This window comes from Brachycentrus maculatus, unplaced genomic scaffold (assembly GCF_059751285.1).
Source record: "Brachycentrus maculatus isolate JH-2025_06_01 unplaced genomic scaffold, ASM5975128v1 h1tg000236l, whole genome shotgun sequence".
Taxonomy (NCBI): Eukaryota; Metazoa; Arthropoda; class Insecta; order Trichoptera; family Brachycentridae; genus Brachycentrus; species Brachycentrus maculatus.
The window spans coordinates 75,001-100,745 of record NW_028280987.1 but is presented as its reverse complement, the minus strand read 5'-3'; the positions used below and the strand labels follow the sequence as shown (position 1 = coordinate 100,745).

Below are 25,745 nucleotides of genomic sequence, written 5' to 3'. Positions count from 1 at the left end.
ATATATATTTAAATATATATATAAAAATATATATATATATATATATATATATATATATATATATATATATATATAATATATATATATAAATATATACATATATATATATATATATATATATATATATATATATATATATTTATATATATATATATATATATATATATATATATATATATATATATATATATATATATATACATATATATATATAAATATATATATATATATATATATATATATATATATATATATATATATATATATATATATATATATATATATATATATATATATATATATATATATATATATATATATATATATATATATATATATATATATATATATATATATATGTATATATATATTTATACTAATCCTTAAGCCGCTTCTCCGCAGGGGTAGGCAGAGAGTATAGTACGCTACCTGTCTTTGCAAAACAATCTTGGCCTCTTCTACATTCATGCATCTCCTCATACATACCCGCCGATTATTCCAACTCCAGACCTGATCACGCCCAAGTACTTGAAGTACGTGAAATATAAAAAAAAATACAGATGACATAGTTGTAACCTAAATTGATAACTAACGGCCAATTAAAAATAATAAAAATAAATTAATAAAAAATACTAAATATAACGTCTATATATTACACAGTGAAATTTATAAAATAATTCATTTAAAAAATATATTTTATTTAAAAATATTTCATTTCAATTTTTTTGAAAAATCGATCTTATAAATAATTTTAAAACTGACAAATTAACTAACATAACAGAACGCCACTCCAATCTGTCCTTGCAAGCAATATTCGCCTCTACCACATTCATGCATCTCCACACACATACCCGCCGATTATTCCGACTCTTGACCACCTTCGAGTAATCGAAATACTTGATCAAGGTCGAGTTTTCATCGGTCTTCCTCTGTTCCTATTACCTACCACATTCGCCATATAAATTTAAATATTATTTAAAGATGATGCCGGTCAGAATGTTACGGTCAATGGAGAGCGCTACAGAAACATGATTACTGACTACTCCGTATGGCATCGATGTGACAGAGCTGTGGTTTCAACAAGATGGCGCAACATGCCACCATCAATTTATTAATGGTGGCATGTTGCGCAAACTAAAAATTGTTTACCCCTTAAACAAAACAACATATGTATCGACGGCCCCTACGTAAAGTACTCTATCTGCAAATCTGTTACTTTACAGGAGAGAGCTTGGAAGATTTTTTCAACGTATTCTTTTTTATTAATAAACGGTGTTATCTGAAATTTTAAACTAGTATTACACATTAAAAACACGATAAAATAATGTATCAAATCGTTTTAAGACTTTATGCTTTATCAAAATCAAGTAGTTAGCGTTTTAGGAGTTCAGTTTATTTCGAAAATTCCACGTAGATAGCGTCTCATACGCCTGAAAACTAGGCGTAATTTATTTTATATATATTTTTTGTTTATTTATATTTGTAGATAACTTCAAACCCTTATCCGCACCCCAATGGTGCATAGGGCACTGCATTATATAAACGCAGTGTTATCTTGGTCGTTAACACATGAAGGAAAGGTGATCAGCCTTCCGCTTCAGGTACCAGTCCAGGGTAATATTGAATAAATACTAGAGTGAAAAAATCACTTATATTTATTTTAAACTAAATTAAATTTTTAATTTGTAGATAACGGTTAGTTGATAACATACACCATATATCTCAAAATTGACAAAAACGTAGTTAGAGCACTTTATGTAGGGCACGTCGATATGACAGAACGTGATCTGATCCCTACAGTCTACTCTAGGCAATTAGAAACATCTCAAATACGAGTGCTTAGATGGTCAGCTGGAGTGTAGGCCTGGCTGTAACAGGCGTCAATAGTAAGGTAGGGGAAAGGCAATTGGAGATGGTATGGGCACATAGGACGCAGAGAACCTGATCATATTGTGAACCAGGCAATCGCCATGGATCTTCCTCGAAAGACATCTAGAGTAAGATAAAAAAATCATGGATGCTTCAGAAAGATAACATGATTCAAAGACATGACCTAGATGACGTTGTATATGATAGAAGGACCTACAACCTGAGGACGAGGAGAGCTGGCCTTGACGATAAGTTAAGAAGAAGAAGATGAGGGTGTTAAAATCAGAAACAGATGTTCATCGTCAGGGTATGTTTGATTTCCTCTCATTTTGAATAGCTGGGTGATGATCAGATTCTTGACGTTGTTGGTGGACGTTGACTGGGTACTGTGTGACTTGGATCAAGCCTGTTTTTTTAGAATTGCAGGATTTGGTTGATCCAGTCTCTGAACTCGGATATCCTTGTATATACGCCAGGTTGGTTAGGCTCGGCGCACCCAATGCCCCATGATATGATTCCAGCCAGCAGGAATCGTTTGTCTTCTCTCTGGAGAACCATGGGTCCACCGGAGTCACCTGGAAAATAAAAATAATTAACGCTGTACTGCATATTTTTTTTGAAAATCGAGACTCGCGCAAAGGCAATCATTTTTCATGCCCCCTAAACTGTTTAATTCATTCCACAAAGACTAATAATATTAGACATCAATTCTCTAAATTTTTTTCGGTCTAAAAGATTGCTTGAATTATTTATTAAAAAAACAGATCTAAGTTCCTTTAAGGCAGTTCTCGTCAGAACTTCGGGACGCGGATCTGACTTGGGAGGATGCAAGGGAGCTGGTAGCCGACAGAAAAGCCTGGAGACAGTTTGTGGACTCCATATGCTCCACCTAGGGAGCGGATATGGTTATTATTAAGTTCCTTTATATTGAGATAGATTGAGAAATGCCAAGATCAGGGAAATATGCGAGATCGAAGATGTCGTTAGGTGGGGAAGGCAACGAAGAAGACAATGGTATGCGCATGTGAGGAGAATGGAACCATCCAGACTCCTCCACATCGTATTGTACGGCCAACCCCATGGTACACGACTCCCGTCTCGTTTAATCTAATTTTATTTCTGATAATATACAATATATTGTATTCTTGCCAGTGCCCTTTACTATAACCTAAAATATAATGTATACCCAAACACAGGCCATGCCTTTGTGGGATCTTTTTATTTTATTTATAGTTTAAAAGAAGAAGCATCTTAGATCTGTTTTTTAAACAGATCTAAGATGCTTCTTCTTTTTAACTTATAACTAGTATTGTACATACTTATTTATGAATTTTTTTCGACCCTGTCGGAACGTGTTATAATTTCTGCCCCGTCTAGACTTCCATTTTCTTCTTCATCTATGTTGAGATGTCAACAAATAATACAAGTATTACCTTCACAGCTGTCGAAGCCTCCCTTTCTCCACCCGGCGCAGATGAAGATGTGTGGTATGTGCTCTATGTACCCTGCGGACCTGTACATCTGCTCGCACGCTTGGTTCTCCAGCACCGGCACACTCACCTCTTGCAGGACGCTGGGAAGGGGGCCGTCTGGAAACAGTACACTCAGTACAAATCAGGAATTTATTCCTTACAGTGCTCATCGTGTCCCAGCAGGAAAAACGTCTAGGAATTTTAACATCCGATGTAAAGAACATACACGATGCATTGATAATAATAATTATTCTGAATTTGCCAATCACTTAATAAAAAATAATCACTCATTTGATAAAAATGAAGGTCTAAATATATTACACACATGCAATGAAGGACTTAAACTAGATTACTTAGAAATATCAGAAATTAAAAAGGCAATTTATAATAATTTTCAATTTTCAATTTCAATTTATTTTCAATTTCAATTTATTCAATAAAAAAATAATATATACATAACAAACAATATTCAAGGCGTATATATTAAAAGTAAAAGTAAGCAAGAAGACTTAAAGGTGTAGAAGAATCCCGCTTCGGAAAACTCCTTCGGACACATGGAACAGATCAATATCCAATGTGATATTGTTCAACATAGCGGTAGCTCTTCCTACAGGCATAACCATCGGCAGGTTGGTCCTGTGTATAGGAATGGGAAACAATCTATGCCGACGCTGTCTTAGGCAACTATCGGGAACGTACAGACCAATGCTCCGGATAATTTGAGGATTATCGATCATACCGCGCAACAATCTATAAAAATGCGTAATTAAATACACATTCCTTCTAGTCTCTAAACTATTGTAGCCAAGCATACCCTGGAGGAACTGGGTCGGGTAGAGCCGAGGATAATAGCCGTACTCTCTCATGTAGAGATACCTCAAAAACTTATTTTATAATTTACAACTAATAAATACACAAGTAAATGATTTTGCTAAAAGTCCGTTATTAAATATGTTTCCAATCACTCATCATCCCTGATCCCTTTTGACTGAGACTGCCAATCAACACAAAAATAAAGCCACTTGAGATCTACCCAAGCTTCTTTCCCTAACCGTCAAAATATTTTGAATATTGTTTAGTAGATAGAGTTTTAGTATTGATCAGTCTTGATAAAGAAGCGGTTCGCTTCGAATCCGGTAGACATTATAATTAAGTTATAATAAAATATTTATAGTGATTTTAAAACTAAGTTACATTTCAATTATAAAGTACACACTAGATATTTGAACAAGTATTTGAACACACTCAAAACGTTTTCAACAAATTGACTGGTCAAATTATCTAGTCTAATACTAATTCCTTTCACTGCCTACATCGGGGAACTTCTAGAAAATTTGGCAATGGATTTATAAACTTGTATTTATTTAGATTGCCAGTGACAGGGATATTGAAAGCTTTTGACCTGTTAACCGGGCGGGACGCATAAATACCTCAAACGTAAACAATATCGGGTACGGGTAGGACATATGAATACGTCCTTGAAATATATATATTTTTTTATTTTTTTATTATTAGATTAAAACCAATATTTTTAGCTTTTCCACTTTTTTATTTGACCAGCGACCGGGTTTCGTCGTTACCGACATCATCAGACTGATGATGTTTCGCAAATGACCGGGTTTCGTCGTTACCGACATCATCAGTCTGATGATGTCGGTAACGACGAAACCCGGTCGCTGGTCAAATAAAAAAGTGGAAAAGCTAAAAATATTGGTTTTAATCTAATAATAAATTAAAAATGCAATTCCATCACGAAGTGTCAGTGGATAATATAAATCTACTTGAAATATATGTTTATTATATTATATATATGGACTTATATTTATCGAACAACAAAGGTATTAGTCATCCATACATGTCTCGATATGAATTTAAGACACGGAGTGAATCAGTATTCGCCCCCGTTACAAGTTGCGGAATTGGACAGCGGACCGCCCGGTTAACAGGTTAAATGTATATTCACAGTAAAATCGGGAAACAATTTTGATTCACATTTATAATAAATTTTGCAAATTAGTTTAAGCACAAAACATTGCTCTGCAAGAGAAGGTTTGTCAGGAAGCCTAGATGCTTCTGTATCAGATCTGGGAATGCGGTGGGACAGCTTTCAATGGTCAAATTATCCCTTCATAACGTATGGGATCGAAAGCAGAGCGGACACCGTTGGCATAAAAAACGCGTTAAGAGTGTCAGAAATGAAGACCATAAGAAGTAAATCTGGCAGGAGTCTTCGAGACAGAATAAGATATACCAGGATAAGGGGAATATGCGAGATGGAAGATGTCGTTAGGTGGGGAAGAAGGCAATGAAGGTGGCAATCGTATGCGCGTGTGGGGAGAATGGAACCATCCGGACTCCCCCACATTACACTGTACGGCCGACTCCAAGGTACGACTCCCGGGCAGACCACGAAAGAAATGGATAGACGGCTGGGAATCAACGTCGCAGGAGGATAATCCCTCTTGGATCTCGCATATTTCTCTTATCCTGGTGTTTCTTCTGCTACCTCATAGACTTTTGCGAGATATGCTCCTTAGAGTCTGCATTTCTGACACTCTTAATGTGTTTTTCTATCTGTCAATCCTTAAAATCACAAAACTGTTATTGAAGCGAGTGATACCTTCGTACAGCCTCCCCCAGCCTGTGACGTACGCCGTCTTCCCTACGAAGCCTTCATCGTTAGCTGGAACACAGACTGGTAGAATGTTGGGCTGGAAAGTCACTGGTTCGTAAAACCTACAAAAAAAGAAGAAAAAAAACTAAATAAACATCACGAGAAAAGAACGCCACACCACTCTATCTTCGCAAATAATGTTTGCCTCTTCCACATGTATCTCTTCATACACACCCGCCGATTGTTCCGACTGCTTACTTGAACACTTTCAAGTACCTATTTGGAATTCTTGGTCGTGCAAGCTTCCCTCTTTTGCTTCTATCGCCAACTTCATACAACCTATAATTTTTTTCCTGTTCTTTCTTCACTCATTCCTTTCACATGTTTAAACCATCTCAATATGCCTTTCTTAATTTTTTCGATAACGCTTATCTCAGCCTTACATTTTTTCCTTTTAAAACCATTCAATGATCTATCAACCATTGTTTTCCCTCACTGAGAGATAGCATTTTGACTGCATCAGTCTACTTTCCTCTTTCTTTTGCTAACTTCATGCTTCGCTTCCATACATTATTCAAAATACGGATTGATTATTATGATGATAGAATGACGGACGATGTACAACACCTACTCTAGGCAATTAGAAACTTTGCAATCTGAAATGAGAATGCTTAGGTGGTCAGCTGGATTGTCCCTTGGAGACAAAATAAAGAATTCACGGATTCGTTGAAGCCTGGCTGTAACAGGCATCAATAGTAAGGTAGAGGAAAAATAATTGAGATGGTATGAACATTTAGAACGTAAAGAACCTGAACATATTGTAAACCAGACGATCATTATGGATCTTCCTCGAAAGACATCTAGAGTAATACCCAAAAAAATCATGGATGCTGCAGTAAGATACCATGTTTTGAAAGCATGACCTATGTGACGTTGTATATGATAGAACGACCTTCAACCTGAGGACGAGGAGAGCTGACCCCACAGTCTACAAAGACAATTAGTCGGAATGGAGCTAAGAAGAATACACGTCTATATTTGATATAATATGCGCTGGACAACTTAGCTCGACGGTTCGATGGTTGACCATATATGGTCTACAATAAAAGTAAGCTATTTCCAGTACACAATTCCATATATGACTACCCATTAATTATTTCAACAAATAAATTTTAGCGCTTAAAAACACATATAACACACTGTATAAGTTGGGATGGAGCCAGGAAGAAGAAGGATTTTCACCTTGTTATTTTATTTACATTTGTCATTATTATCTATAAAGTGTTTAGCTGAAAACATTTTTTGGTATATATTACCTGAGAAGTGCAAGATCGTACTCGAAGGTTCTGGAATCGAATTGCGGATGAGAGGCTACTATTTGTACTCGACGTTCTTGGAAACCATATGGTTCCTCTTCACTAGCCAAGTCGTGTTCTCCGAGGCGCAGGAGGAGGTCTGATGGAGGCACCCTGGAAAAAGAAACAAGATTTTAAATCATCTTGGTGTTGTTACTCACATCCGGTCTTTCCAGATTTTGTCTAGCTTAGACATAGCCCATATATGTCCGCTTCCGTAGGTCAGCACGCTCGGCTACCATTCTGGAGGTCCCAATTTCGATTCCCAGGGGAGTCAAATAAATATTAAATTGTCAAAGTGTAAGTGTAAATTTCAAAGTGATTTTTTCACTCTAATATTTATTCAATATTACCCTGGACTGAAGCGGAGGGCTGATCACCTTTCTTTCATGTGTTAACGATCAAGATAACACTGCGTTGAAATTTTATTGAATAGACATAGCACTGACGTCATAAGTCATGATAGGTCAAAAATAAATAACATAAATAAATTCCTACGTGTCGACGCAGTGGGCCGCTGTCACAGCCCAGTTCTCGCTTAGCAAGGCTGCTCCACACTTGTGAAGGTATGTGGAAGTTCTCCATTGCCTCAGAGACACCTGCCATGGCCACCGCCCAAAGTTGGCCCGCGATCCGCCGACCACGCGCGCCTCGGGCCACAGCCGCCGTCCGCAAACTGCAGCCAGCAGAGCGAGCGTTGAGTTCAGGGTGAGGAGCATTGTGGAAGGGAATAAATCAAGGAAGAAGGACGATGGGGTATAAGTAACAGTAGAAAAAATTAGAAAGAAGATGATGAATTCGTTTAATGTAAAAATAATTGGAGAAAATGCAAAATTAACGATGGTAGATGAATTTTAAAATTGTAAAAAAATATCAAACACACGATTTTTAAGTTAGTGATTTAAATATTTTTTAAATAAATAATTCATCAATCCAAAAAAAAATATTAATGCCTTTTATACGTGTTAATTGAAAAATAAAATACAAAAAATGATACAAATAAAAAAATTAAACCCTGAAGAGGGCAACAGGTTTTTGCCGAAACTAGTTGGTTAGTAAAAATGTGAGTGGATCAGAACACAAAGTCTTTTTATTTATCAAAATAATTTATCAACATGATCCATAAAGTCAATGCTTTCAATATTCAAAACAAATAAAAAAAAACTTACATCATTCATATGTATAAACAATAAACGATTAGTGTAAGTCCCTCTCCAAGCACAAGATCTAAGTCTCTTTATTGGAGAGGCATAGCGTAACTAGTATTAAGATAAGTTGAAAGTAGAAACTTCTAGAAAATAAATTAAATAAATAAAAAATAAAAATATTTGATTAAAATTTTGTACAAAGGGATAGATAATAATTAAATCCTTTAAATGTTGAAATTAGGTATATATCAATTAGAAATCAGAAAGAAGGGGAAATAGCGATTTTCAGGTAATTATTTAGGAATGATTCACTTTTAAAAGTACACATGTTAAGCACAATGATATCACGGTTTTTTGTATAAATTAGTTCACAGTTGATTTGTATTCTAAAAGACGTTCTTTGGCACTGTTTTTAGGATAACCTCTGATAGTCCTTCATACCCTAGTAATAAAAAAGTCCTTTGTTTTGATAAAAGATGTTTCATTTGTAATGTGGGTGTATTGTTGATCTCGCGGCAGACGGATTTTTTAAATAATTATTTAGAACCCAGAATATTAGTCAGATCATAAAAAAATACCATGTAATTCTGTTTGTACAATAGTTATAAGACATAGGAACACAGATAATATTGTACTCTAATTTATTGCATAGTTTCACGAGTAACCTGCTCCGCGCGTATTCACTGTATTGTAGTATTTAACGTTAGAAAAAGGTCCCTGTTTTAGAGTGAAATTGGAGGACTTTAAATGATTATAATTCTGTTTCTACAATAGTTATAAGACATAGGAACACAGATAATATTGTACTCTAATTTATTGCATAGTTTCACGAGTAACTTGCTCCGCGCGTATTCACTGTATTGTAGTATTTAACGTTAGAAAAAAGTCCCTATTTTAGAGTGAAATTGGAGGACTTTAAATGATTAAAATTCTGTTTCTACAATAGTTATAAGACATAGGAACACAGATAATATTGATCTCTAATTTATTGCATAGTTTCACGAGTAACCTGCTCCGCGCGTATTCACTGTATTGTAGTATTTAACGTTAGAAAAAGGTCCCTATTTTAGAGTGAAATCGGAGGACTTTAAATGATTATAATTCTGTTTCTACAATAGTTATAAGACATAAGAACACAGATAATATTGTACTCTAATATATTGCATAGTTATCGTTTAAAAATGTACTAAGACGGACCCCACTGAAGAAGTATTCAAGAACTTACTCAGGACAGTCAAAAAACTATACCATAGACATCAACAAATAGAGCCGCCAATAATAAAGCAATGTTACCAATATTAAAATAACTCCATCGTTTTTGTGACGTCATTCATTGCCAACTTACGAAAATAACGTTTTTTCGAAGGCAAATTTTCCAAAAGAAAATGATGAATGAAAATATTGATTATATCGGCTGCTATAAACACTTCACGAGTCTAATACAATCACCAATCAGACCAAAAATCGCATGTGTTAGACATTTTGTTTAGTTTTGAGTGTGTAAATGGTGCTATGGTGGGGAAGGGTAGTATTGTTTGCATGCCGTAGTAGTGATTGTCCTGACGAAGAGACCGGTAGACGTAAAAAACCGGTAGACGTAAAAATCTCGGTGAGTGGTTATATACTAATTTTATTAACATTTTTGTAAAAAAATAAATAAGTTAAAATGACTAACTAATATTTATGATATTGACAATACTAATACAATCCTTTAAAGGTTGAGTTAGTTGAATTAGATATTCCTCCCGTCTGACAAAGGTCTATTTTCTTGCATTATAATTTTTTGTATAAATCTTGTGAAATGTCAACGAGGGCACATTATTGTATATTGTTTTTTTTTTATTTCATCATTTACATAATTATGTATGTGATGAAATTAATAAATAAATCACAGTGAAGCGCCCTTGAGGTAGTATTTTTTTTACATTTTTTTGACATCTCAATACACATGAAAAAGTATACCTTCTCTAATAATTTTTAAGAAACGTCTGAGACATTACTATCTATCATTAGTATCCTAACTGTCCATCAAACCTCCTCCCTCTACCTCCTTCCCTAAACTCCCTTCTTCCTTTGCCCTCCTTATTATCATCTTTTGTAATTTATGTTTTTTTTTTATGTTCTAGTATTACCCTCTGATTGCAAACAGCTATATATGGTATCAAACGTTTTGATCAATATCACTAGTCTGTTTTTAGTTGGTTGCAAGATATTGCTTTTTAGCAATAAGCCCGCCAATGTACTTATTTATTTTCTGTACATGAAGTTTAAATAAATAAATAAAAATAATATGGAAGTCTGTTCATTTACAGGGTTTACGACCGTCATATGCTGTTTTAAGTGATCACTTTCTTCTTCATAACCCTTATTCTCACCCAATGGTGCATAGGGTACTGTTTCGTATTGACGCAGTGTCATCTTTGTTACATGAAGGCAAGGTGATCACTCCTGCGCTTCAGGGATCAGTGCAGGGTAATATTAAATTAATATTACAGTGAAAAATCACTTATATTTATTTTCACCCCCCCCCCTCTGGGAATCGATCCTGGGACCTCCAGCATGGTAGCTACATACGCTAACTATTACACCACGGAGGGGGATCACTTTACACACGTGTCACAATTCTACCCATGATTGTATACGTATGTACATTGGTGAATGTTACACGTGTCTTTAAACTTTTAATCACTTAAACCAGCCTATGATGGTCGCAAGCCCTGTAAATGCCCAGACCTCCATATTATTCTTCATCAATTTTGAGATGTTAAAAAATAATAAAAAAAATAAATCCCATATTTGTAAACATGTACAGTATCGAACAGATTAATTGAAACAAAGCTTTTTTTCGTACTTTCAACACCCTCCAAAATGTTTTGGGGAGTGTTCCTCGTATTATAGACCAGGCTGCTTCTTTAAGTGACTGAGATGATGAACAGCGAGAAGTATCACCCAATTCTACTGGAAAAAATACTACCAGAGATACAAAAACGAACGTCAAATGGAATATTTCAGCAGGATTTGATCCCTTACCACAAATTTAAAAAAATGATGAATCTTCACAAAAAAACAATGAACTGTGTTGGACTGGTGAAGTATTTTGCCAGACATAAACGTAATTGAAAATCTATCGGCAATCTGTAAGAATCGGCTCTCCAAATTGATTGCACTACGGTGGAAAAGCTCATTTTGTCCATAATTCAGGTATGGTTTCCAGACGAAAAAATGGCATCCACGTGTCAAAACCTTATATAACAGATGCCAAGAAGAGTGAAATCTTTGATTCAGCCGAAATATGATCATATTAAATATTAATTTCTGATATAACTAATACTGAAAGTCCGCCTCCGTAGTGTAATGGTCAGCACGCTCGGCTACCGTTCAGGAGGTCCCGGGTTTGATTACCAGAGGGGGGTCAAATAAATATAAGTGATTTTTTCACTGTAATATTTATTCAATATTACCCTGGACTGGTACCTGAAGCGGAGGGCTGATCACCTTCCCTTCATGTGTAAACGATCAAGATAACACTGCGTTTATATGAAGCAGTGCCCTATGCACCATTGGGGTGCGGATAAGGGTTTTATTATTATTATTATTAATATTATTTTACAAAAAGATTTTACGAAAATGCAACAAATATTTTTTGTTGTGAAATAATAAATATCCAAAATTAAACACGATTTATTCCGTTGAATTATATATTTATTTATGTATATTTTAATACGTGACGCGTTTCGTCTTCGAGTGTTTGATAATGTCCTAAGAAGACGAAACGCGCCACGTATTAAAATATACATAAATAAATGTAGAATTCAACCAAATAAACCGTGTTTAATTTTGGATATATTACCCAACAATTCAATATAGAATTCTACCAACTGTCTGCAGTTACAATAAAAAAGTTTTGTTTCAATTAATTTGTTCGATACTGTATCTGTACACACTGCAAATGTTAGTATTTTTTTATTAGCGCTTTAAAAATTATCCAAATTAATTATTATTATTTCTTTAATTTTCACATCACTATTTTTATCGACAACAATTCGCGGTCACTGTTTGAAAGCTGTATTTTACGACGAAAAAATCAGGATCAGGTGTTGGCTTCGAACGTTTAGTTTTTTTGTTTGTTTAATTCACTTTAAAAAGATCTGGTCAATTCTGTTGGTGTCTGCGTTAGATCTCAGAGGTAACGAACGGAAGACTAATAAGTTTTGAGAACAATAGAAGTCTCATTCTGTCAAAAGCGAAGGACAGGGGTCGTCAACCAAGCCTAAACCAAGCTTTATTACTGTATATTCATTCATTCGAACCCTCATCCGCACCCCAATGGTGCATAGGGCACTGCATCATATAAACGCAGTGTTATCTTGATCGTTAAAACACGAAGGAAAGGTGATCAGCCCTCCGCCTCAGGTACCAGTCCAGGGTAATATTGAATAAATATTGCAGTGAAAAAATCACTTATATTTATTTTACCCCCCCTGGGAATCGAACCCGGGACCTCCAGAACGGTAGCCGAGCGTGCTGACCATTACACTACGGAGGCGGACGAAATTAGTGTATATAACTACTACTAACCATCACGCCGCTTCCCCGCAGGGGTAGGAAGAGAGAATAGAACGCCACACCACTCTGTCTTTGCAAATATTCTTCGCTTCTTCCACGTTCATGCATCTCCTCATACTCCGCCGATTGTTACGACTCCTAACTTGACCACTTTCAAGTATTTGGCATACCTGATCATGCCATGTTTTCCTTGGTCCTCTTCTGCTCCTTTTTCCAATTATATTAGCCTCATATTTTTTTACCGTTCTTTCCTCACTCATTCGTTCTACATGTCCAAACCATCTCATCACACCTTTCTTAATTTTATCGATAATGCTTATCTCAGCTTTGCATTCCTTCCTTATTTCACTATTCGAACATCTATCATACATCGTTTTGTCGCACATTCTTCTGAGAGATCACATTTGACTGCATTCAGTCTGCTTTTATCCTTCTTTTGCCAAACATTAGTGTATATTATTTCTATAAAATAAAAAAAACTTTCCCTTACGGTCCCAAAAACTTTTTCAAAACTTTTATTCGCCTAGTTATGGCATTTTCGTTTGAAAATGCCATAACTAGGCGAAAAATTGTCACAATATTAATTTTTATGTGTTTTTATCAATAAAATAAAACTTAGTAGACTCCATAAATCCGTGTTTAATTTAAAAATAATGCATTAATTAAAATGAAGTTCTACAAATTAAATAAATTTTAAACAAACCTTTCGTTCACTAACCAAAATCTTAAATGTGACCAAATTAAAGTTAAGTTTAAAAGAACACAAGAATAGGTATTGTGAAAGGTTGACGATCTCTGTTACCAGTATTCAATGTCATATTTGTTTTTTTTTTTCTTTCATGTTGATATTATCTGCCAAGACTCGTTTATATGCGAGGCTCGTCCAAAACGTTGTGCGAAATTTAAAAAAATTAAAAAATTAACATTTCTGTAGTATATTTAAGGCCCAGCATTCGGTAACGTTAAGGTCGCAGCTTGTTTTTCACTAAATCCGGGTAACATTTTACGTTTTTGATTTTTTTCTTTTAAACACCGTGTTTGCATTGAAAAAAAAGTCTTGGATTGAAATAATTATATGGTTTTGAAAATAAAACAGTTGTTGATTTTTTGTAATGTATACAAAATAACACAAAAGTGGATTGAATACACTTTTATTTTAATACATATATCGTAGTCGTACAGGAGAAAACGACCAACTAACAAAACGTAAAATGTTCAGGGGGGCCATTTAAGTCACTTTTGCTTGGCAACAAAATAAACATCAATGCACTTAGTCATTTTTACCAAGTCAATATATTATACTTCCAAGTTTAAAATCCTTTGGGATGTTTTCAGGGCAATTTTAAGCTAGTAAGATATCAAAAAGTCAATAAACACGCTTTTGTAAAAAAATGCACTTGGTCACTTTCTCCTGCATAACTACGATATATATACATACAATCATATATAATGTGACGCGTTTCGTCTTATGAAGACATTATCATACCCAGACTTTCATATTCTTCTTCAACTATGTCAAAAATTAAATGATAGTTAAAATGAGAATATAAGAACTGAAATCAAAATGTGAATATTAAACTTAAGTGATTTAAATGATAAAGTGGTATTTCACAAAGTGAACGATGAATGATAAGGAGAGTGAAATGATCAATTTAATATCAGAACTAAATTGGCCATGTCAGTTAATGAGAATACCAAAACTAAAACGACCATTTTAACGAGAACAACGAATCTAAAACCATCCTTTTAGAGAGAATTACCGATTGAATCGACCGTACTAATGTGAATAACGAATTTGAAACGATCATACTTAACGTGACCATTTATTTTTGTCCTCAAAACGGGACATCTACCAATTTTTAAGTAATAGTATGTATATTCAAGAAAACACGTTTTTTCGTAGTTTTTATGGATAAATAAAAAGAAAAAGTATGTTGATACAGAAAAAAAAGGAATAAATAATATAAATTTGAAAAACATATGTTGTTTTATATTGGGACAGGCTATCTAAAAACGGGACGGTCCCGTTCAAAACGGGACGTATGGTCACTTTAATCATACTTATGAGAATAACGAATCTGAAACCATCATGTTAGTGAGTTCAACAAAACTAAAACGACCTTATTAATGAGAATGACTAAACTGAAACCATTATATTAATGAGAATAATAAACTGAAACGTCCATATTAATGAGAAAAACAGATCTGAAACAATCATTCAGAAAACAAAAACAAAAAAGTAGCCGAATTTATTAAAACATAATTTACATAAAGCCACTACATTAATGAGATGAATTTAAAAAAAATACTGAGAAAAGTGTGCAAGTTTCGTCCAGATGAACAATTTATTTAAAATTATTTATTTTATGCAAATGATTGCAAAATAAATCGTGAGAATTTCGAACGATCCTCGTGAAAAGGACGGATATCCGATTTACCCATGTGTGGAAGAGAGATACATCATTCGTTAATACAGGTTTTTCACATCGAATGGGACGTTTTACAAAAAAAAAATGGACGCTATATTGTATTTTATAAAAAAAAAATAGATTTTTTAAAAATATATTCATAGTTGTACTCGTGATTCAAAGCAGTTTTGAAAATATCTTGTCTGAAAACTTGAGTACACATCGCGCGCACAGACTACGACAGCGCGCCGCACAGGCTTGCCAACTTGACGACTAATGCACTTCCTAGTCATAGGAATGAAAGCTGTGGGCAGGTGTTCACACTGACGGTATATGTAGTACTCATATGAATATATTTATAAATATTCCAACTTTTTTTGGATGTATGGGCATTTACGGGGCTGGTGACCGTCATAGGCTGGTTTAAGTGATCACGTTACACACGTGTAACATTCACCAATTCTACCCATTATTGACAACCACACTACTCAAATTCTTGGAAGTTCTTTATATATATGAACCAATTTAGAAACATTTTTCTTGAATCACTAAAACTTCACTAGAGACATCTATTGCTGAGATGAAAAGGCGCTTTTTATTGAGCAGAAACTCTTTTATTAGCATGTGAGGTCCGAATCCTGGATTACAATCACATACATGAGAAATGCCAGAAAATATCTTTTTCATTTTTGTTATTTTAGCTTATAATTTGACCAGTTAATTTATGAAATCGATTGTTCTTTTGAAAATGCGAATTTCCTGAACACAACACATCGTGTAAAATCCACGCTAGAACAATGCTCGCATTGACCTCGACCCGAGCTCTTTATGACGAAGGCCTCTTATGGTCTTAACCCTTTGTATTGCGTTGTCGACGCAACGGCGACATAGAAAATATTCTCCGGACTCCGTAAGGATGGCGTCAAAGCGGCGACATACACAATGGGTGTATATTCATAAAGAAAATCGCTGAAATTGTGATTGAATTTTTTTGGGGATGGAGATATGCTATTCCATTAACAAATTGTATATAAATTTATTTTCAAAAAATTACAACTTTTTTAGTAGGTCCAAATATTTGTTCGCAAATCTGGATTATCTCCAATTACAGAAGTTATTTTCAAATTATTTTTTCATTAAATAACTCCTGTAATTGGAGATAATCCATATCTTTGTGATCAAGTATTTGGACACACTCAAAGCGTTGAAAATAAATTAAATTCTTCATTGTTAATATACTCTTGTATACGAGTATTACAATTATTACGTCGCCTGTATTTATTTACTGTATTGTAGTATTTAATGTTAGAAAAAGGTCCCTATTTTAGAGTGAAATTGGAGGACTTTAAATGATTATAATTCTGTTTCTACAATAGTTATAAGACATAGAAACACAGATAATATTGTACTCTAATTTATTGCATAGTTTCACGAGTAACCTGCTCCGCGCGTATTCACTGTATTGTAGTATTTAACGTTAGAAAAAGGTCCCTATTTTAGAGTGAAATTGGAGGACTTTAAATGATTATAATTCTGTTTCTACAATAGTTATAAGACATAGGAACACAGATAATATTGTACTCTAATTTATTGCATAGTTTCACGAGTAACCTGCTCCGCGCGTATTCACTGTATTGTAGTATTTAACGTTAGAAAAAGGACCCCCTATTTAACAATACAATAGTTATAAGACATAGGAACACAGATAATATTGTACTCTAATTTATTGCATAGTTTCACGAGTAACCTGCTCCGCGCGTATTCACTGTATTGTAGTATTTAACGTTAGAATAAGGTCCCTATTTTAGAGTGAAATTGGAGGACTTTAAATGATTATAATTCTGTTTCTACAACAGTTATAAGACATAGGAACACAGATAATATTGTACTCTAATTTATTGCATAGTTTCACGAGTAACCTGCTCCGCGCGTATTCACTGTATTGTAGTATTTAACGTTAGAAAAAGGACCCCCTATTTAACAATACAATAGTTATAAGACATAGGAACACAGATAATATTGTACTCTAATTTATTGCATAGTTTCACGAGTAACCTGCTCCGCGCGTATTCACTGTATTGTAGTATTTAACGTTAGAATAAGGTCCCTATTTTAGAGTGAAATTGGAGGACTTTAAATGATTATAATTCTGTTTCTACAACAGTTATAAGACATAGGAACACAGATAATATTGTACTCTAATTTATTGCATAGTTTCACGAGTAACCTGCTCCGCGCGTATTCACTGTATTGTAGTATTTAACGTTAGAATAAGGTCCCTATTTAAGAGTGAAATTGGAGGACTTTAAGTGATTATAATTCTGTTTCTACAATAGATATAAGACATAGGAACACAAATAATATTGTACTCTAATTTATTGCATAGTTTCACGAGTAACCTGCTCCGCGCGTATTCACTGTATTGTAGTATTTAACGTTAGAAAAAGGTCCCTATTTTAGAGTGAAATTGGAGGACTTTAAATGATTATAATTCTGTTTCTACAATAGTTATAAGACATAGGAACACAGATAATATTGTACTCTAATTTATTGCATAGTTTCACGAGTAACCTGCTCCGCGCGTATTCACTGTATTGTAGTATTTAACGTTAGAAAAAGGTCCCTATTTTAGAGTGAAATTGGAGGACTTTAAATGATTATAATTCTGTTTCTACAATAGTTATAAGACATAGGAACACAGATAATATTGTACTCTAATTTATTGCATAGTTTCACGAGTAACCTGCTCCGCGCGTATTCACTGTATTGTAGTATTTAACGTTAGAAAAAGGTCCCTATTTTAGAGTGAAATTGGAGGACTTTAAATGATTATAATTCTGTTTCTACAATAGTTATAAGACATAGGAACACAGATAATATTGTACTCTAATTTATTGCATAGTTTCACGAGTAACCTGCTCCGCGCGTATTCACTGTATTGTAGTATTTAACGTTAGAAAAAGGTCCCTATTTTAGAGTGAAATTGGAGGACTTTAAATGATTATAATTCTGTTTCTACAATAGTTATAAGACATAGGAACACAGATAATATTGTACTCTAATTTATTGCATAGTTTCACGAGTAACCTGCTCCGCGCGTATTCACTGTATTGTAGTATTTAACGTTAGAAAAAGGACCCCCTATTTAACAGTGAAATTGGAGGACTTTAAATGATTATAATTCTGTTTCTACAATAGTTATAAGACATAGGAACACAGATAATATTGTACTCTAATTTATTGCATAGTTTCACGAGTAACCTGCTCCGCGCGTATTCACTGTATTGTAGTATTTAACGTTAGAATAAGGTCCCTATTTTAGAGTGAAATTGGAGGACTTTAAATGATTATAATTCTGTTTCTACAATGTTGAACTCACCATCCTTGTAGTCGGACATGTTCAAGGAGTCAATAGACACTAGAGGCGATCCAGGTGATGTGATTCCTTCTATTGGCGATACGGTGGACTTGTCGGTACTACCAATTGCAGCGGAAATCGAAGAGTTAGCTGAAAAATCTGAAAAAAATACACGGTTTTCAGTGAAACTTTCAAGTGAATTAAAATGAGATTTCATCATTCAAAAGTTATAAGTAATTTTATTATTGAAGGGCAGTAAAACCTTATTATAACGGACCCCTATTTATGTTTTTTTAATATATATATATATATATATATGTATATGTATATATTTTTTAACATAAATTGTATCCATTTATATAAAAGAACTTTTTTTTAAAGATAAATTTTAGTATATTTATTATTTACACAAATATTTAAATTTCATACTACTTCTGTGAGCTTAAGCGGGTCATTATAAGAAATAGGTATCATATTGTGGTAGAGTTCGAACCGAGAAACTCTTATTTTAGAGTCCGCGACGCTAACCACGGAACCACAACCCGACACAATTTAAAACATATTTAAAATAATTTTCGCAAGCCCTACTAAGCCACCTTGTGTGTCTTGTCGGTGGAGTTATTTTTACATACATTTCTATTGGTTTTATCCATTTTAACCTAATATACACACAAAAAAGGGAGGAAAAAAACCATATTACAATTTTCATATAATTATTTCTTGATTATTTACCCATTTCTTTATTTTGCCTTTGTTCCATATTTTATTTTGACCTCTAACCTCCGTCGGCGACAAATAAAAAATGTTCGGAACGATACATTGCAGTGTTGGACTCCCATATTTATTGTTAATTCTTGGGACTATCAAACCGTCGTTGTGTGTATCGTGTATCATGGTTGTGTACTAGAAAATTTCGATATTTTTGTGCTTCGGATATATCGCTCACTCCTTTCAACAACGTCATATATAAAAAAACTGATTTTTCAGGAGATCAAGAGAATATCAAGCTACTTATTGACTCATGTATGTAACACGTTTATTTTATTTATTTAGAAATTTAACAGAGCATAAATACATTTACAATAACGAATAACAAATAAACAGGTAATTGTAACATTCCAATCACAAAATTTCACAAATCGCTCACTCCTTTCAAGAACGTCATAAATCAAAAAACTAGATTTTTCAGGAGAACGTTTTTAAAGTTTAAAAATATAAAACAATGTATTAAAAATAAATACAAGCCACTTATTGAACTTTTTACTGTGCAACAGATCTTTTTAGGTAAAACCTGAAGGTTTTTTCTCCATTTGAAAAATATTTAGTATATTTGAACACCCGGGAATTGAACCCGGGACTTCCAGAACGGTAGCCGAGCGTGTGGTACTTAATAAGTTAATATTGTACATGCTCAAATATGAAAAATAAAGACACTATTCTCCGTTAATATAATTATAAAGTCAATCGTTTAAAAACTTTTTGAATCGAGACACAGATGGCGTTATAATAAAATAATATATTTTAAATTTAAAATATTGCTTTGAACAATTTGGCAGTCAGCTTGCTTGATATTCATCAATTAGAAGAAAATATTTTAACTTCCTCAATACACTGGCCAACAATTCGCTCACTCCTTTCAAGAACGTCATAAATCAAAAATCGTCAATTTTCAGTTGTGCATGTTTTCAGAATGCCAAGAAAATGTACTATATCCCAGCAAAAGAGGCATATTTTCAACTTAATATTTACCCGCTACAGGGCAGAACGTGTTGTTTTTGCATTTTGAAGAAAAGGTGTTAAACTAACCTAAATATTTTTCAAATGGAGAAAATACCTTCAGGTAAATACCTTAGACTGAAGCATGTCTAGATACCAACCACTATTACGGTTTTAACGTATGGGGTCCATACAAAATTGAATTCGCGGATATCGTAAAGACATTTACTTGTATTTGATTATTGTACCAATTAATTAAGAATGATAATCGAAAACTTTGTTTTGAGTGTTTGAGTATTTTTGCCTAGAATTTTCACTCATGAATTACATGAAATTATAGTAACTTCAAACATAAAGAGTAAATCCACTCACGAGTAGGCATAAGCTATGAAACTTATAAAGTTGAAGCCTGAGTAGTTGCTTAAGCCGTAGCTAGATTTCAGAGTCACTTGGACGTTAGGTAATTAAAAAAAAGACCAAAACTTCAGAACCACGTTTTCTGCCTGTCAAAAAATATGGTTGCCCTTACCTCCAGGTCTGAGAGTGGTATTATTTTCATAATATTCCGTTGTTACGTCATCAAGAGTGGTGTTCTCTTCATCGTCATCAGATGTAGTGGTATTGACGGCACCGGTTGAAGAGCCTGTCTTTTCCGTTGTTACACCATCGGGAGCTTTGGTTACATTGCTGCTCGGTTTCCCTGATGTAACATTGGCCTCTCCCGGTTTTACAGCTGGTTTCGTTGTAACGTGCAGCGTAAAAACTGGTTTCGTCGGTTTATTGGTTGTCACTGTCGACGGTCCTTTGGTCGTTGTCTCGAAGTCCGGTGTTTTGGTAGTTGTTGCAGGCGGGAGAGGTTTTGTCGTTTCTGAAACTGGGCTCTTTGAAGGAGAGACCGTTGCGGATGGTTGGGTTGTTGAAACAGTTGCGTTTGAGGCTGAAACCGTTTGAAGTAGGATCCATTCTGCCGGCGGAGTTACAGGTGACCAATCTTCCTCTGTTGAAGGTTTTTAAAATAAAATCAGATTAAAACAAATGCATATTAATGTCAAATTTAGAACAAAAATAAAACCCATTACTTATTAATTTTTATTTTAACATATAAACAAAGATATAATATGTAATATAAAACTTGGGTGCTACATATCATATCCCTCACTCCTTTAACAACGTCATGTATCAAAAAACTTGATTTTTCAGGAGATCGTTTTTAAAGTTTAAAAATATAATAAAATGTATTAAAAATAAATATCAAGCCACTTATTGAACTTTATACTGTGCAACAGATCTTTTTAGGTAAAACCTGAAGGTTTTTTCTTCATTTGAAAAATATTAAGTATATTTAAAAAAAATATATTAAACAATACCTTTTCTTCAAAATGCAAAACAATACTTCTGCCTTGTAGCGGGTAAGTATTAAGTTAACAATATGCCGCTTTTGCTGGGATATGGTACATTTTCTGGGCATTCAGAAAACATGCATTACTAAAAATTGACGTTTTTTGATATATGACGTTGAAAGGAGTGAGCGATATGGGAACAAATGCAGAGCGGATACCGCTGTAAGAAAAAACGCGCTAAGATTGTCAGAAATGAAGACTCTAAGGAACATATCTGGCAAGACGCTACGAGATAGAATAAGGAACACCAGGTTAAGAGAAATATGCGAGATGGAAGATGTCGTTAGGTGGGGAAGGCAACGAAGAAGAAAATGGTATGTGCGTGAGAAGAGAATGGAGCCATCCAGACTCCCCCACATTGTACTGCACAGGAAACCTCTAGGTAGACGACACTTGAGCAGACCATCAAAGAAATGAATTAACAACTGAAAATCAACATCGCAGAAGGATAATTCATCTTAAAAACAAGCCACAAGGCCTACACCAGGCAGAAAAACAAAGATGAATGAAAATATGGATGTCTGGGTATTTACAGGGCGTATGAACTCTCATAGGCTGGTCAAGTGATCACGTGCAACATTCACCATTCTTGGCATAATTGGCAGCATAATATGTCATGCTTTTTAACCTCTAAGCTGCTCGATTTTGAGTGTCAAACTTTCCGTCCCGTGCTGGATTATTTTACATTACAATATTTTTGACAAAAAAAGCATATTTTTGCCTATTTTTTTAGTGAAACTTTCGGATATTCATCATAGATGTTCACAGTACACAATGCACTTTACTTATTATGTTTTTATGGTGTATTTACACAAAAATATTAACATTTACGGACTCGCGGCCTAAAGTATGGCGGCTGTATAGAAGACGCGGCTGTCGTATCTGCGGAGCACGAGCCGACCGGAAGTATTCACGATAAAGTTGACACTAAATTAAAATAATTTTGATATTTTATGACAATAAATCAAAGAGAACTAATTCATTCATGCCTCGAACCAAATTTAAATGCAAAAAATTATCCATAGGTGTTGATATAAGTACGTAAAGTTGAAAAACGACTATGCATGCGATCCGCAGTCAACGGTACTTCTATAAAAAACGACAATAGATGCGATCCGCAGCTTACGGTTGAAAATAGATGAATGTAGAACTGGATATAAAATAGTATTGAATGGGTAAATTTTGAAACAGGTAGATGATTTCGTATATTAGGGATATATGTTTTCTATGGATGGAAATTGTTATAATGAAAAAGAAAGTAGAGTGAATGCTGGGAATATAGTGAATTGTGCATTGAATTCAGTTAAAGCAAATAAAACCTTATCAGGGAAAGCTAAACTGACAGTACACAATGGTGTCCTGGTATAAAAATGATGAAAATAGATTGAATGCAGTCGAAATGCGCTCTCAGACGAATGAATGGTTAACGTTCTTTTAAATGATGTATGGTAGTTATTCAAATGGTGATATAAGGAAAGAATATAAAAGCTTAATCGTTGATAATAAGTGTTGAGAAGGTTTGTGCATGTGAATAAAATGGTGAAAAAAATATAGTATAACAAGTTTATGAGGTGAACATGGTTGGCAATGGAAACAGAGGAAGACCAAGGAAAATTTAGCATGATCAGGTCAGGAGTCAGATTAATCGTCGGGTATGTATGAGGAGAAGCATGATTGTGGAAGAAGCAAAGATTGTGTGAAAAGACAGTTTGGTGTGCCGTTCTATTATCTCTGCCTACCCCTTCGGAAGCGGCGCGATGGTTTGTTAGTTAGTTATTTTAGTTATCAAATATGTTTTATGCTGGTAATGCAAACCTTTTTCAGTAGTGCTTGGTATCGAACTGGGTACATTTTGGTCCACAAAGTTGCTCCAAGTTACTAATCCAATCTTTTCTGTTGTAGGTAATGGCTTCATTGTTTCGAGTTCATCGTCAATCACCTCGTTCGTAATAGGACGAGAGGTTGAAGACGGTTTTGCAGTAGACACTGAAGGTATCAGGGGAATCGAAGAAGACGGTTTGTCTGATGGTTTCACTGTAGACGTTGTAGACGACGATGGTCTGTAAGATGGTTCTGGTTTTGTTATAGACATCTCTGGAGTTGATGGTTTCGATGTAGTAGGTTTATTTGAAGTAAGAGGACTTTTGGTTGTGGGTTGAACACTCGAAGATGGCTTTTCTTGAGCGACTTCAGTTGTCACAACTACAGGTCGTCTTGTCTGAGTGTCGGTGATTGCTATTTTGTTCGTTGTTTGAGCTGCAGATGGAGTAGTTGCGTTTCTAACTATTGTCTCCGTACTTACTACTGGTCTTTGAGTGGTGTTTGAAGTCGGTTTTTGATCAACAGTGGTCGGTTTCGACTCATTTGTAGAAGAAACCGGTTTCTGACTGACGTACGTCGGTTTCAAAGACGGCTTAGTTTCAATTGAAGGACGATACACTATAGTTGTTGGTTTTTTTGTGGTTTGAGCACTAGTTGTTGCGTTTGTTGCTTCAGACGGCACTGGTTTCTTTATCAAAGTTGTCGGTCGTGACGTGGTCGGTCGTCTATTGGACAAGGTGGAATTTTGAGGTCTTTGTACTGCGGGTCTGGCTGTTGAGGACGTTGCAACGTCATTAGGTTTTGAAACTGGTCTCTCCGGACGTTGTGTAGGCCTCGGCCGTTGAATGGGTCTTTGAGATTGCACAGATTGAGTAACTGGTGCAGTGGGCGGAGATGTAGTGGTCGATGTCACTCTAGTCACTGATTGGCTGCTCGGTTTCGTGACAATAGATGTTGCGCTTTGTTTTTCTGGACCGGGAGTGGTTGATGGAAGTCTAGTGCCGAATGGAAGCTGAGATCCAATATCATCAGATGGAACTGGTCTACTAGTTATTAAAGGTCTGTTGCTGCTAGGTGCTGGTTTAGGGCTTGGTTTGACAGTTGGAGCAACATCTACAGACTGGAATGTCGACAATTTGAAGGAGGTTTCAGTAGAAGTTTCTGGCTTTCTTGATGTGGTTGTCTTCGGCATTTCCGTCGTTAATCTTTGAGATACAGAAACTGTAGAAACTGTCGCGTTTTGGTATTTATTTGTAACAGTAGTTGGTGCAGTAGCCGTGGTTGTTGCCGGCTTTTCAGAAGTCGTTGTCACGCGCCTCGTTGGCGCATACGAAGACTTAATTGTGCTTGATACTGGAGCTGTGGTCGTACTCGCTACCGTTGAATTCCTCAACGGCTTCAAGCTCGGCATCAAACTTGGAATCTTGTCATCAATATTTGTTTTGTTGGCATCTGGCTTTGGACTTGTTGGGAATTTCCCGGAGAATATTGTGTTGTTGACTATAACGCCAGTTGTGATTGGTTTTTTGGTTTGATTGAAGTGTACGTGTGAAATCGTCGATGGATATGGTCGACGAGTTCCTTGAGCAACAGTTGAAGGCAATTTGCTATGAGTCTGCGTTGAATTCGGTTTATGTGACGACGATCCTATGTTCGTGCTGGAGATTGTGGGTTTTTGACTCGCAACCGAAGGCTTTTGACTGGGAATCGAAGCTGTGTGGCTTGAAACTACAGGTTTTTGGCTAGAAGGTCTTTGACTTGAATAACTGGGCTTTTGGCTCGCGTAACCAGGTTGTACACTTTGCGGCCTGGGTTTTTGAGTAGTCGTTGTATATTTACTGGTCGTCCTTACAGAGGTTGTCTCTGGTTTCGATGGTGTCGAAGACGGTTGGTTTTTTAGAGAATTTTTAGTGGTTGTAGATGGCGTTTTCGTTGAAGTAGATGGAATTGGTGATAGAGAGTTCAGGATCTGATCGATGTTTTCGTCTTGTTCCACCTTGTCAGGCTTAGGCTTGAGG

General features: G+C 35.0%; 1 protein-coding gene across 1 annotated transcript in view; it reads right to left on the bottom strand.

Moving 5' to 3' along the window:
- Positions 1-1,462: 1,462 nt before the first annotated feature.
- Np (serine protease notopleural) overlaps positions 1,463-25,745 on the bottom strand; it is a 57,781-nt gene continuing 33,498 nt past the window's right edge. Inside the window, exons 4-11 of the mRNA XM_088264718.1 lie at positions 23,722-25,745; positions 21,036-21,503; positions 18,812-18,949; positions 7,809-7,986; positions 7,272-7,424; positions 5,962-6,077; positions 3,303-3,458; positions 1,463-2,444 (exon numbers count right to left, since the gene is read on the bottom strand). The exon at positions 23,722-25,745 is cut by the window's right edge and continues 93 nt beyond it. Coding sequence (XP_088120844.1) covers positions 2,284-2,444; positions 3,303-3,458; positions 5,962-6,077; positions 7,272-7,424; positions 7,809-7,986; positions 18,812-18,949; positions 21,036-21,503; positions 23,722-25,745 — 3,394 coding nt within the window. The 3' untranslated portion in view covers positions 1,463-2,283. The remainder of the gene's footprint in view (positions 2,445-3,302; positions 3,459-5,961; positions 6,078-7,271; positions 7,425-7,808; positions 7,987-18,811; positions 18,950-21,035; positions 21,504-23,721) is intronic.